This window comes from Danio rerio, chromosome 7 (assembly GCF_049306965.1).
Source record: "Danio rerio strain Tuebingen ecotype United States chromosome 7, GRCz12tu, whole genome shotgun sequence".
Taxonomy (NCBI): Eukaryota; Metazoa; Chordata; class Actinopteri; order Cypriniformes; family Danionidae; genus Danio; species Danio rerio.
In genome coordinates this window covers 39,595,999-39,612,040 of record NC_133182.1, presented here as the reverse complement: position 1 = coordinate 39,612,040, position 16,042 = coordinate 39,595,999, and the positions used below count along the sequence as shown (strand labels likewise).

The 16,042-nt window shown below is 35.5% G+C and overlaps 1 protein-coding gene across 1 annotated transcript; it reads left to right on the top strand.

Moving 5' to 3' along the window:
• snx1b (sorting nexin 1b) lies at positions 1-15,778 on the top strand. Its single transcript, NM_001033735.1, is given in 15 exon segments — positions 1-249; positions 452-584; positions 3,391-3,533; positions 3,621-3,687; positions 5,979-6,022; positions 6,105-6,246; positions 6,413-6,491; positions 7,723-7,798; positions 7,886-7,999; positions 10,213-10,306; positions 10,383-10,588; positions 12,287-12,430; positions 13,114-13,194; positions 14,388-14,459; positions 14,992-15,778. Coding segments are annotated over 15 exon segments (1,575 nt in total). The 5' UTR covers positions 1-120; the 3' UTR covers positions 15,043-15,778.
• The last annotated feature ends 264 nt before the right edge of the window (positions 15,779-16,042 follow it).

Sequence of the window (16,042 nt, the reverse complement as noted above, 5' to 3'; positions counted from 1 at the left end):
ATTCAATCCTCGCGCATACCTGTAACACACAGCCAGGTAGAATATACGCCAACGTCAAAACATTAACCGTTAGATTGCTTTTTTCGCATATATATTCTTCGGGCTAACGTTACCCAAGCGATGTCAGGCAGCTGCGGGCGGAATCCTCCTCCATTCCCGGATAATGAAGATCTGGAGGCTGAAATAGACGCCCGAGTGCTGGACAGCGACGAGGAGGATGAAGGAGAGGACATATTTACCGGCGCCAGAGTAAGACTCCTGTTTTTAGCCAATATTCTGCTTGGTTTAACATCTTTTTGAGTCGATATATGGAGAAATGTGTCATTTTATATAAGACAAGTCTAATTGTATATGTCTGCAGCATTTTGACTTATTATGCTATTCTGTTTCTCACGCAGTTATTTTATGGGCTGCTACGTTGTTATCACGTGTTGATGTGTTTTTTTTCCAGAGTAAACCGACCACACCGACATCTGCTCCCGATGAGGGCGATATCTTCAGCGAGGAGGGCTCGTACATTAGGAGCGATGTCCATCACACCACTAATGGTCTTCACTCTGATGAAGAGCTGGATCTGTTCACTGGTATTTCTCCTTGCACCCTTGCTCATAATGAGCCAATAAATACGTAATGAGTTTACTGGAGAGCATAAAATGAATACCGCCTTTGTCTTTAAATATAAGGCGACAGTTCATGAAAAGATGCTTTACCTGAGGTGTAAACAACAACAAGACATCTATTTAACCTTAATTTACAGATGTTGTTTACATATTTAAAAAATCATTTTAAATCCATTGAATTTATATATTCTTTTACTGTTTTGTTATCTGAAATTAATTATAGGCTGGACGCAAAATTCAGGTTGTTTGCACTTTATATTAAGTGGCCTTAATTACTATATAATTACTTTTAAATTAATCCTTGATTAATGTCTTACTTAAATTTTTATTACAATGTTGGCCCATCCTTAGTTCAACCCAAAAATGAAAATGTATTTACTATTTACACACCCTAAATCGTTTCAAACTACAAAAGAAGATGTTCGGAAGAAAGCTGAAAACTGTCAACTTCAATAGTAAGAGGAACAAACACTATGGATGTCTATGGCTACAGAATATCTTCTTATGTATGCAACAGAAGAAAGTCAAACCGTTTTGGATTTCCAATTGTTGTGCAATACAGAATTAACTCAGACATTTTGTCTAATGTCGGCACATAATAGTTAAGGCCTCTTATTGTAATGGTAAATAAATGTTATTCTTAAAGTATGAACAAATATCTGTCAGTGCATTATAGGCACTACTTTTTTGTTTAAATTAAGTTTATAGGTGGAAATTGACAAGTGTTTGAAAAAAAGTGAACAAGTCTTCTTAACACATTTTGCTTCAAATGTAAATACTGTGTAAAAACACCAGCTTGCTTGACTTCTTCAAACTGAGTTCAAAAGGTATAGTAAACGTTTTTTCTTCGAGAAGAACTATTGAAACATTAAATGTTTGTGTAGAATTAATTAAAAGGTAATCAGTACAAACTTTCAAAAATAACAGAAAGTATATATATTAGTGATATAAAGGATCACAGACCTCACGGTTAAAAGTATTCAGTGGCTTAACTCTTATGGCTAGTTGTTGCCTTGTATTGATTAAAGAAGGTAATTGCTGCCTACAACTTTAATTTTTGAGTACATGACGATGATTTTAATCTTTAACATAAACATCAGTGCTTATATCTAAATTACTGTTATCCCAGAACTTCTGTTTTAATTGTGTGTTTGTAACTTCAAAACTAACTCAAGACTAAAGACTGAATCTCTCTCTTGATTTTTGCATTTTCAGATTTGAATGCAGCTCTTTGAAGGATAAATAAACATATACAAATCACCATAATTTATAACTTATGTTGCATGGGTGTTGAGATCCCAAACTTTTAATAATTAATCGTGCAGCTTTCACTGAATGCATTCATGCAGGCTAAACAAGTAGTGACAGAAAACACCTTTAATGACATAAGAAACCCATCACATCCCCAATAACCTACCACAACTTCTTCCATCATCATATTATGCGAGTTGAATGACGCGAGAGGCGATCTCTCTCTGTGATCATTACAGATTTAAGATTAATCTACCAGTAAAATGCATTAATCCACGGGTCACGTGTGTTCCGAACCATGGGTTGTCATCCATTCGAATCACAGATCAACCATGATCCGTTACACCCCTTATATATATATATACATATTCACATTATATAAGTTTGATGAAAAACCTTGGTAAAGAAATCTGTCAGAATTACAATTTGTTCATTGTTTTGGTTATGTAAGACTCAGAGGCACTGCAAATGTTAAACTGAAACCGGTATACCTAAACCTGTAGACTAAGGGTGTTTTCACACCTGTGAATTGATTCAGTTGTTCCGAAACAGAGATTACAAATGTTACATTGTTGTTCTTTGCTCTTGGAGCAGTTCGCTTTCACACTGCAAAGTTTCTAATCGGACCAAAAGAGCTAAAACAAGTCACGTGCGAGTAAACTCTCCTCACATTGGTCAGAGTGTCAGGGTTTATTTTGCAGAGTCTCGCTCAGCTGTCAGGAGAGGTGGTGGTTTGGTGGTGAATGACAAGGTGGGTGCGCGATGTGTCTGAGGAGAGATGCGGTGGGAATGGGTGAGAAGTGTGCACGATGATGCCTATTTGAGGACCGGGAGGGAGACGGAAGATTACCGGGAGATCATCACTTGTTTGCGGTCATCCGGAGACTCGCAAAACTGCCCGCCCTACTCATAATTCTCTCTTCATATAGCCGTATGCCTATTACATATCCATAAAACACTGTGAAATAACCGCGCTCGGTTCGGATCGCTTTCTCACTGCAATCGAACCACTCCAGGGTTCGTTTCAATCGAGCCGAGACCACCTCACTCAGGCGGTCTCGGAGCGATTACTTTGGCGTGGAACAGAGCGCGATTGCCCTGTTCACATATGCCAAACGAACCGCACTAACTGGGCAAATGAGACAAAAGTGTAGGTGTGAAAGCACCCTCAATAATTTCAGCTACATTTATGAGCAGATGATTTTACAGGCAGTTGTATATAATGATTTGTCTAGTGGTTACAATAAAACAAAGCCTGTGTCTGAAAGCGGTAGTTTATATGCAGTAATAACTGACTGGCATGATAGTCACTTGATAAATATTTTTTGGTGGTTAACTCCGTTGTGGCAACCCCTAATTAATAAAAGGACTAAGCTGAAGGTAAATGAACAAAATGTAAATGAGTTAAAAAACGAAAAAGGCAAAGAACTGGTTCCCATAAATAATACTATATTAAATGTAATGATTATGTACTGTTACTGAAATAGTTCAAACCTCTGTTCCTTTATGTGTTCTCCAGAGGCCACAGTAGAACTGACCCTCACCAACACCACCAGTCAAGGCAGGAGAGAGATCATTGGGCCGACTGCATCAGCTTGCAACACCACACATGTCCCTAATTCCATACTCAAACCCAGCATCGTCACCAAGACCATGGAGGAGGTACTTAAACAAGACCCTTCATTTGACTTCAGTTGCACTGAAATAATGATTTATTAATTTTAACTGAATGCTTTTGGACTTTAACAGTTAGAAGAGGAAGAAAGTGGAGACCAGTTTGAGCTAAACATTGCCGTTACAAATCCAGAGAAAATAGGTATGTTATTATCCTTATTTTTATGTGTAAATAATGTATTTGTGGGTTATGTACTCGATTCTTTGATTGACACTAAGTGAATAACTAGTAGAAAAACGAAGTAAAGTTGACATTAAAGTATTGTTTTTGCACTAGGGCTGCACAATATATTGTTTAGCATTGATATTAGAATGTGCACATCCACAATAATCGTATCACACAATATGCAACATTGAGTCTAATTATAGATGACTAACAGCCACAGAATTGTATTTAATTACTTTTATAATTATTTATACAGAATATATAAGTTTATGTAATTTAGAAATTATTACTTAGAATGTTTTTAATTCTACAGTTCAAAGTGAAAACAAAATTATTTTACTTACCCCACTGGCAGATATTTACTTGTTTTAAGAAAAAAACACTTAGTATTGACTTGATTTTTCTGAAACAGTATTTTTACTCGATTAAGAACTTTTAAATATTTTAACTAGAATTGGACTGTCCTGCTTTTAATAATTCCAGAAGACCTTTGTTGTCATGGTCGGGTGAGGGGAAAAAGGAACGAGGACCCAATTGCAGAGTGAATTAATATTATTTATTAATAAAATAAAAGGCAAAATAAACAACCCTGAGGGGGAAAAACACTAATAAAACAAATTAACAATCAAAACAAACTAGGATGGAAGGCTGGCGGGGATCAGGACTGGAACAAGGTAACAAACAACAAGACAAGGCTACATACAGTGATGTACAATGACGAACTGGCACAGGACAGCAGAAATGAGGGAATTATAAACTGTAGTAAATTAACACACAAAAAGATGAACATAATTAACTAATAATAGGTTAACAAGGAGGGTGAGACTTGACAAAAGACGGGAGAGTGCATGACATAGAGACAACACAAGGCATGCGCTCACATAAAACAAGACAAGAACATGCAGCCAATGAGAGAACTCATTAACCGCATGTTCATGACAACACAAGCACAACACTGAAGCACACAAAAGCACATGACCACAATGTAAACACATAGCCACGTGCTTTGACTACAGACGCAAGACACGAGCACACGATAGATACACCTTACAGTGCGCTCACACATATGCAACGCGCATGCTTCATCTCAGCGTCACCCAAAACCGAAAGAAACTAGACGAAGACGATGAGAATGAAACAGCGTGATGCCGACAGAACAAAACACAAACACTACTACAAGTGCGCGCGTGTCGGTGTCTGATGGCGCACGCACACACAGAGACACACACAATGACAGAAACAGGACAAAACAGGGCTAGTGTCCGGACTCTGCCACCAAAACAAGAATTCACAAGACCAGAGTGGCAGAACCCTGACACTTTGTTATGAAATGAACTTTCTTAAGGACATGTTTAACAAAGTGACACCAGGAATTTTTTAAATAATTTTTATCATGTATTAACACAAAATATCTTGTTTAATTTATGTATTAACTTGTTTGTTGTTTTTAATTGTATATTTGTTATTGAAATGTTCCTGCCACGAGAATAGCCTTGGTTGCTGACATTGCATTAAATATAAAAATACATTACATTACATTGAACTAGAATTAAGGCAAAGCAAAACAAGAAAAAGCATTTTTTTTTTGCAATTGTGCGTATTCAATTTCTGTACCTGAATACTGTTGAACCCACAGAAAACCATCAAATAGACGGTTTTCAAACTATTATGTGAAACTGTTTTCATATCCTAATATTTATCGCAGAAGGATAAAATATTGAAACATCAGATTTTCTCAATATCCTGCAGCCCTAATTTGCACCACACATCAATGAATTTGAAATTGTGACAAATTAAATAAGTAAAATGATACAATTACAATTTATTTGTATATTTTAAAAAGTGATGTGGAAAAATCATCTATAATTGTCTAAAACAGTGGTTTTCAAACAGCCTCAGCAAAAATCTTAAAAAGTTTTTTAAATGCTAAATCGTGTAAACATTAAGAATTACAGCAACCAGGATTTTATCATACAGTACTCTTATTTGCCTTGTTATTATAAAAAAATACACATCTTAAAACTCCTGCAAAAAAAAAAAAAAATCAAAATAATGGTCAATCGCTTAACACTCATGCAGAAATAAAGCTGGTTTGTATTTATTGCGTCTGTAGTACCAGGGGAAATATCTTTGCTTCTGTGTGGTTTTTCAAAATATTTTCTTGAACACGTGAAAGATTGAGAACTGCTTTTCTAGATTAGGCGTTTTGCTATGACTGTTTAGTTTAGAGCTACAGTGACTGTTTTTCTGTGTTTGTTATGTTGCAGGAGATGGCATGACTGCCTACATGTCTTACAAAGTGTCCACTCAGGTACATAAATATAAATATAATAATTGTTAACAATTTATATGTTAGCATTATACCTATTCTCCATGTCTCTGTTTCTCTCCAGACTACACTGCCCATGTTTGCTAATAAGACGTTTACAGTGCGTCGCCGTTTCAGTGATTTTCTGGGACTTTACGAAAAGATGTCAGCTAAAAACTCGCTGATGGGCTGCATCATCCCACCTGCACCTCAAAAGAGTGTAGTGGGTAAAGAAGCTCTTGTCTAGTAGAGTTACTCTATTAAGCCTGCCTAGACAGTCTGTCACAAGGATGTTCATTCTGAGCTCGCACTTGTTGGCTGTCACTTGCATCATATTTTTGTGAACAGTCTGGTTTGATTTACTGACTGAGTGAGTGGTTTATTGTGTCACAGGAATGACGAAAGTCAAGGTAGGGAAGGAGGATTCATCCTCAGCGGAGTTTGTGGAAAAGAGACGAGCAGCGCTGGAGAGGTGAATACATACATATTTACATGTACACATACAATGAAGTCTATCAATTGCATTTTTCTGAAAGAGTAAGTGATGAATGTTCACATGTAAATATGATCTAAATTGGACATGAATAGAAAAACTCTTAGTATGATGCAACATTTTGATGTAGGAAATGCTTGTGAAAAAAATTTAATAGACAGAAAATAAGTAGGAGTGGGTGAATACTTAGTGACTTTCACACAAAAAGTCAGAGTCAGCTTTAAAAAACATATAATTTCATGAACATCACATCATAGTGGATTAAAATGAAACCATTCACTCTGGAAACAACAGCAAACACTTGCAGTATACAGTCAAAACAGTAAATATAGAAAACAATTACAGACAAAGTACACAGATTAAAAACTGCATTGGCAGTTAGATAATATATACATACAAATGTAGCAGCAGTTTTAAAGAAAGTAGTAATGTAACCTAAACTAACCTTGAATAAATATAGACTAAAATGTGGATGGATTTTAAATAACGTATTTAGATAGCCACATACTTTAAGAAGTTGGCCATTGTTTCATGTTTATTTTGTGACACATTCAAACTCCCTCAACCCTCATCAAAAAATAAATTTAGTCTTGTTAAGGTTTTTGTTTCAAAAGTAAAGCAGAAATTTATGGATATTTTAATTATAATATTTAATATGCATATTCACAACAACACTTGTTTAACTTTTAAAGATCCCATGAAGTGCTTTGAAATGTGCATTTTTATTTGATGTTTGACGTAATCTCAACCGAAACATAGTGACATAGAGACATAGTGTAGCTCCTCCCCTTTTTAAAAAACAGCCTATAGCGTTATAGGTAGAGGGATTGAGCTCAATTGCCAGGTAGAGGGATTGAGCTCAATTGCATCAAATGAAAAGCAAGTGAGAAGCATCCTGAAGGAGGGCGGGGCATGTCAGAAATTAGAGAGCATTTGATTGGCCAAGATTTGATGAGAAACTGGGTGTGTGAGGTGACGTGAATTATTATTATTTTTTTGCTCCATATGGGCGGAAGTGACAAAACTACAAGCTTTACATGTTTATTTTAGTTTATATCTACTAAACACAAATTGTGTCTCTGATTTGGAGCACAATAGCTTATAGATATCTTAAAAACTAACTATACTGATATTAACATTTAAAAAACTTTATTTTAATTTCATGGGACTTTTAACATTTAAATTGCCTGTATGTCTGTGATTACTGCAGGTATCTACAGAGAGTAGTGGCCCATCCATCTCTACTGCAGGATCCAGATGTTCGAGAATTTTTAGAAAGAGATGAGGTGACCTTTATCATGTTTCTAGACACATTGCAAAGTATCTTTAAATACACATTTAATTTCTAACCTTGTTTGTGTTTGTGTTTTTAGTTGCCCAGAGCTGTGAATACTCAAACTTTAAGTGGACCTGGCCTGCTTAAGATGATAAACAGAGCATCTGATGCCGTAAATAAGATGACCATTAAAATAAATGAGTCAGATAATGTAAGAGAAACTCACTTCTTTTAGTTTTAAAGTCCCTAATATACTTTTGCATACAGTCTGTGCGATGCAAAGTTTATCATTAGCACATGATTTTAGAAACTGATTTTATGCACACTTTGTATGTATAGGTGTCATGTGTAGGTGGCTTGATTTACTTTCATTTTGTAAAGAACAGCAAACTACTGAAGACATACAACTTTAGTTTAAAGAATACAAATACATTTTTATTACTTGTAACTTGTGGGGAGAAAAAGTTTTCGTCATCATACTTTAGAAGATTGAATATTCAACTGTTTACATACACTACTGCTTCATTTTCACTGAGCGGTTCGGTTCAGTACAGACCAGTTAAGTACATTACAGTATGAATTGGTATGGGTCACCTTGACCAGGCTTGCATTTCCACTGCCAATAGCCCCCTCACTCAGCAGGAATGGTGTATGACATGGAGCAATAAACATTATACTCACTCGAAAAAAAAGCCTTTTAGGTTGAGCTCAAGTTCATTATTTCAAAAAATGTAGATGCACAGTAAGTGCACCCAAGAAAGAGAGGACATTGTGTAAGTCATACTTTCTACATGTTTTAGACCTGATAGAAACAGTCCAGTAAACAACAATAGAGGACATACAGTTAATCATGTTCTTGCTTCTTGATATGTGGCTGTTTATCACAAGAAGAAACAAGCTTCAATTGATTATGGTTCATAGCTTTACAACTTCATTATTTAAAGAATTTTGAGGCATGTAAACTATTACAATGGTGCCAATGCATTTCCTGTGAATTAAAATAGTGAATTAAATAATATTGTGAAAGCTGTTTTAACTTTATAATTGAATTGCCTCCAATTACTGTTATGAAGTAGTTTGACAAGCAGGAAATGTTCATAGGCCAATGACGTCACCACATTGAAATAGTCAATACTGTGTAGTGTTTCTTGTTCCACTGTAAATGTAAACCTAAAAAACAGCGTTCTGCAACAAGTGTAGCTTCACCACTTTGGTACTGTACTGTTGTGCTAGGTACCTTATGAAAAAGACCCCAAAAAATGTTACAGTATAGCCTTCACTTTTTTAGTTCTTCTGACATCGGAAATATCAATGAAATTGTGACCTTGGAAATTGAACAGTTCTCACCATACTGCACTAAACCATCCTGCTCAGTCGAAACGAATTATAAAAAAATGCAAAAAAACTATGTAAAATCTGGGCTGAATACGTACATTATAGGCTTTCACGCCAGACTTTTTCACAATTTTTAGAAAACAGCCCTGACAGCAAAGATAAAGGAGTACAAAATCTCACCTTTGGATCTAAAGCCACTAATAAAAGGCTATATTCTTAACAAATGGCAAACAGAATTGATTAGTGCTCAGAAAATAAACTTTTTGAAATTCAGCCACACTCAGGACATGATGAGATTGTTTATAGAAGATGCCGCATTGGACACATAAGACTCACACATGAACACTTACTCAAAGGAGAAGAACCCCCAAAATGTCAAAATTGCAACAGAAACCAAACTGTTAAACATATTCTTGTGGAATGTCCTATTTTTAATGTTATCAGACAACAATTTTTATCTGGAGAGACATTTAGTGAAATATTTTAAATGTGAATCCTTCTAAAATTGTACCATTTTAAAAATCAAAAGTAAACCTTAAAAAACAGTTTTAGATTTTTGTCTTACACATTATTATTGTTATTATTATTGTTATTTATATATTTTACCTTGTGTATTATTTATTGCTGTTGATGACTTTTAATTGTTAGAATATGTTTATAATTATAGAAAAGTGGTATTTATAAAATGTGGTCAACTTGATCTGTTTTTTTTTTTTGCCATAACTTACTGTAGCCAGAGACGCTGATATTGCAATAAACTCAAAAATCTCTCTCTTTACAATTCTTAGAACTATTAATGGAACTACCAGCTTTTTGGTGTGTTGCACTGCTGGAACATGGAATTAACTGGCCATGCCATACAAAACACCAGCACAGTATTGTAAAGTGCTACAAGTTAGTAGTCAACAGTGTTAAATGTTGCTTATATCTGGTCCAGGAGCATAATTGAGGGAATTTAGTTCTTGGTTCTAGTGGCTAGTTCCTACAGTATACCTAAGTTCCTGTAATTACCTGGTGCCAAAACACTTAATCTCCCAGGCATTCACAGTTGGCTAGTGGTTTACAGTTGTGTGTGTTTGTGTTTGTCAGTGGTTTGAGAGTAAGCTGCAGGAGGTGGAGAATGAGGAGCAGCTGCTGAGGAGACTCCATGCAGCCGTGGACTCATTAGTAAACCACAGGAAAGGTGAGAGTCAAAAAGTGCACTGTAAAGCCAGTCTTTTAGAGTCATACTGTGACTGAGCATCTGTCTCCTCCTGTAGAGTTGTGTATTAACACAGCGGTGTTCAGTAAGAGTGTGGCCATGCTGGGTAGCGTGGAGGAGAACTCGGCCCTGTCCCGTGCCCTTTCACAGCTGGCAGAGGTGGAGGATAAGATGGAGCAGCTACATCAGCAGCAGGCCTTCAGCGATTTCTTCATCCTCGCAGAGCTCCTGGCCGATTACGTCCGACTGCTGGGTGCTGTGAGGGTGAGTGAGCATAACCATTTAACCAGACTAGAGATGCGTGATTATTGTTTAAAGAGCACTTATGATTAAAATCATCTTTTGTAAGCTGTTTGGACAGGATTGTGTGTAGTTATAGTTTGTTCACTGTCTTAGTGGAGTGATACAAACACAACAAGTCTCTTTTTAAATTTCCTAACGTTAAAATAGGACACAAATCACAGTGATTTTGAGGCTCACCGCAACTTGACGTTGGAGTGTGGTTTTCCCTGGCCACCAATTTGATTGACAGGCACCGTGTTTCAACAATAACATGTATACACATGTCCACGGAACATTGTTTTGCAAATAAACTGAGATTAAAATATTTGTTACAACTATCTGTAATGTTGATAAGTTTTATAAATGTAAAAGTTTTTTTTAAAACAGAGCATGCTAGTAATAAAGACAATAAAATTGCTAATTCTTAACTGCTATAATCACCATGGCCAGATGGTGTCAGTAAACGCTAATGGCATTTGTGTGTGACTCATCATTTCAGAAAGGCTTGAATAAACTCCACCACAAATACATGGAATAAACTTACTTGGTACTTTTGACTAATGAGCTGTATTTCAGCTTCATTCGTGTCCGTCTTTGTCACTGACTGCTGCTATCTGATGTAAGGCAGGAAGCGCAGACACACACCTTGGAATAGTGGGCAGGGAGGAGCAGCTCGTTTGCATTTAAAGCCACAGGCTACAAAAACAGCTACACTGTACTCAGACACCAAATAGGGCAGATTCTGGAGGCTTTGATAAATTATCTGATGGGTATTTTGAGCTGACATTTTACTGACACATTCTGAATACACCAAAGGCTTATCTTACATCTTGTTAAACTGGTAAAATAGGTCCCTTTTAAAGATCGTGCTAAGTTATTCCTAACTGACAATAGCTATGTTTCCAACCAAAGATGCGAATTAGACTTAAAGCGCAAAACTGGAATTTATTATAAAACATTTGAGAATAAAGAAAATGAGATTTCATCCAAAAAGTCAATGAAAGAAAATCACCACTTCCTGATAAACTGGTACAAAATATCAAAAATAAAAATAGAATTTAATGGTTAGGAGGAGCCACTGCTGGCCTTTTTTCTTATGTAGTACATTTGTGGAGGCATGAGACACTCTTGAGTGCAGACACTCAGGACCATTATGGAGGTAATGATATTAATCCACTTTGATGATGGACTTTAGCTGAGGGATTTTGGCATGTCCAACACAACCGTTTTTATATTTTTACAACAGACTATTTTCATTGGTCTTACAATGTTGTTTACATCGGTCGCTCCACTGGTTTTTCCATTTATTCTGTCCCAACACCACGTTTTTAAAACTGTTAGATTTCAGAATTTACAAAATCACTTTTTTCTTATTGAATTAAAAAGTTAACCCTACTCAGTTGTTTTTAGTTTTTTATGCTCATCTTGACATTTCCATTAAGCATTTTTTATGTGATTACTCCAAAATGCGCATAAAAATAGTATATAGCTATTGATTCAACTTAGATTTTTAAACCTTTTACCATTGTGATGAAAGCAGAACATACAAACTTGTCTTTGGGTTGCCGCTGATGTGTATTGTTATGATCCAGCTTCATTACTATTCAAAACCAGTAATTAGATCATCTCACCATATATGAATAATATGTTTTTGTTTATTGTGTTGTTTTCCGCCCTCAGTGCTGTTTTGAGCAGAGAATGAAAGTGTGGCAGCGTCTGCAGGAAGCTCAGATCACACTGCAGAAGAAGCGAGAGGCTGAAGCCAAACTGCTGTGGGCAAACAAACCTGAGAAACTGCAGCAGGCGAAGGACGACATAAATGAGGTTAAACCATCAAGCGTGAATGAACACTCTGCACATACAGTAGGGCAACACTTAAAGGGATAGTTCACCGCAAAATGACATCATTTACTAACCCTTCATTGGTCACCATCCTCTATTTGAGTTTTTTTCTTCTGTTGAAAACAAAAGAAGATATTTTGGAAAATGTTGGAAACCAGTTACCATTGACTTCCGTTGTGTTTGTTTAACTTAACTATGGATGTTAATGGGAATGGTTACTGTTTCCAACATTCCAAAATATTTTCTTTTGCGTTTAAATGTTTGGACAGCTGAAGGTAAGTTAATAGTGAGTTAATTCTATCATCATTTCCACTTGTTCTAATCCAAAGTTTTTTCCTCAATTAAATACAACAGAAGATATTTTGAAGAATGTTGGAAACTGGTAGCCATTGGCTTCTAGAGTATGTTTTCTCCTCTACTATGGATGCAAAAGCCTACTGGTTATCAGGGTTCTTCAAAACATCTTTTTTATTCAACAGAAAAAAGCTTAAAGATACAGAACTTCTTGAGGATGAGTAAACCGTGAGTAAATTTAGACTTTTAGGTGAACTATCACTTTAAAATCTTTGTTGCATGTTTCTGTTGATTCCAGATGAATTTCAAGATGTTTAATTTTTAACATGAGACTCTTTTTGTGTGTGTGTGTGTGTGTGTGTTTTTCACAGTGGGAGTCTAAAGTCAGTCAGTATGAGAGAGATTTTGAAAGAGTCACCTGTACTGTGCGTAAGGAAGTGCTCAGATTTGAGGTAAGACACGTTGTGGTATGTACAGTTTGAAAAACTTATAATGCACAAAACATCATATTTTAGTATTTGGAGGAGTAGTGAAAGTAGTTTAATTCATGAAAGTCATCCAATGTGTTGGTGACTTCTTTCTTCAGTAGAACATTAAAGTAGATATACAGTTAAAATCATTGTCAATGGTGATTTAAATAACGAGTGTCGATGGCTGTAGGCAGTTTGTAACAGTTAAAAAAATCAATCATACAGGCAACCGAATTAATAAACTTGACTCCTAGTGTAGGAAACTGAAAATGATTTACAGCACGATTCTTCATGATTCCATGATTGCTCATTCTTCAGCAGGATCACAAAAGTCTGGAGAATGAACTTCCTGTAGCATAATGAAGGATAGACTTGACTGTCATAAACATGCTTGACAGTTTTTTGAAGTTCTTGATTTGATTAGTTAACATATTGCAAATAATTCTATAACACAGATTGGTTGTTTCATAAAACATAAATTGCATTGTCAGGAGCCACACAAATTACTTGTGTATTTGTGATCCTGGACTGTCTTAAGTTGCATGGGTATATGTTTGGAAACATCTCAAATTACACTATGGCTCAAAAGTACTGATTCTTCTTTTATGTCATTATCATATATATATATATATATATATATATATATATATATATATATATATATATATATATATATATATATATATATATATATATATATATATATATAATCAATAAATGTATACATCAAAACTAAATAATGAGTCCACATCTATCTGAAATGTTCATTTCTAATCACTTCATTTAGACAACTTAAAAGGCTTTGTGGTTTTATTGCACCATCAGATTCCAGATATTCCATTAATTTTATCTCAGCCAAATATTGTCCCATCGTAAAAACCACACATTAATGGAAGGCTTATTTATTCAGCTTTCATATGACATGTATATGAATGTATTTTTTTTTTTGTGTGTGTGTGTTGTTCAGGATAACGTATGTTTTTGATATTTAGCATTAGCATCATGGTTTGAGCTAAACATATTGTTCTTCTAAAGAAAACAACATCCACCTCTATTTTGGATGAAACGAGACCCAACAGCAAATTTTCCTAGTCATTGAAACAATAAAATAAAGCTAAATAAAACTATAAAAATGTAAAATTTGTGTATGATTTCATTTCAATAATCTTTCTCAGAAAGAGAAGGCCAGAGATTTCAAACAGCACATAGTGAAATACCTGGAGTCTCTTCTACATACACAGCATCGGGTAAGTGTGTGTATAAGTGTTTGCTTTACATATACCTTACATATACAGTGGGGGAAATAAGTATTGAACACATCACTATTTTTCTCAGAAAACGTATTTGTAAAGGTGCTGTTGACTTGAAATTTTCACTGGATGTTGGAAAAAAACAAAGAAATCCATATATGCAAAGAAAACAAAACGATTTAGTTTACAAATTAAGTAATTTGTAATAAAATTAAATGAAACAGGGAAAAGGATTGAACACATGAGGAAAGGATGTTGTAGAAAGGCAGCGAAAGCCCAGACAGCAGCTGAAATCTTTTAGACATCTTCTCCTTGTGTCATTCCATTGTTATTAAATTTTTGTTTTGTTTTATTTTTTATGTTTTATTGTTTTGGTTTATACCAAAATCTGGTTCAACCCCATGTCAACAGCTCCTTTAGAAATATTATTTCTAGGGAAAATACATAACGTATTGAATACGTACAGTATTTCCCCCACTGTATACATGTACTATTGAATAGCCTTGCTGAATTGTTTTTGTTCAAGCAGCTGGTGAAGTGTTGGGAGGCCTTCCTGCCCGAGGCCAAAGCCATTGCCTGATTAGAGCCTTACCTCACACGCTCCTAACCTTTGACCTTGACAACAGACAATCAACATCTCTCTCTCTCTCTTCCTACTTCCTTTGCTCTCTATATGTCAGATAACATCTTAATACCTGTCGATCCTTGAATTGTGATGGTCAACCTGCACAGTGACCCATCTCACTGTTGACTTATGAATGTTGAGTGTAATGGTTAAAGGTCAGAGCGGCGTTAAAGAAAAAAAGATCAGCTGTGTGTGGGGGGTGCCGCAACAATTTCTTTACGTAACGTGTGCACGTATGTGTGTGTGTTTAGTGTTATCCTAAAGGTTTTAATGGTGCTTAGCCTGTGTAGTGTTTTAGTAAACTTTAAACCGCCTTTAAGATTGCTCAGACTGAACATTCATTCCAGATGATAGAGAAGAAGAAAAAACACTTGAGATGTGTCCCGGGTCACTTAACCCGGCCTGATGTTGCACCATGTATTTAAAATTATAGCAAAGTATGAGTACGATATTTAAAAAAAAAGAATGATTTAGAGATAAACAAGGGAAAATGTTTTGTTGTCTTTTGAATGAAGTCTCACAACTTGTGTTGATTGTTTCGACTGAATTTTTTATGTTCTCAAACTGATGCACTGATCTGGACTGGTCCAGATAAAGGTCTACTGATAGGTGGACAAACCTTTCTATTATGAATTCTATATGAACTTGTCTAAAATGTATGTTATTTACAAAATAATAATAAAAAAAGGAGTTGTCGTTTTGGAGGAGTATGTGTGGAAATGTTTGTACTGTGAATGCTTTTATTTTTGAACATGTAAACTACCTGGCAAAAGTCTTGTTATCGATCTCAGTTGTAAGAGCAACAAATAATAACTTGACTCCAAGTTGATCATTTGGAAAAGTGGCAGAATGTAGATTTTTCAGATGAATCATCTGTTGAACTGCATCCCAATCATCACAAATACTGCAGAAGATCTAAAGGAACCCGCATAGACTTAAAATTCACACAGAATCA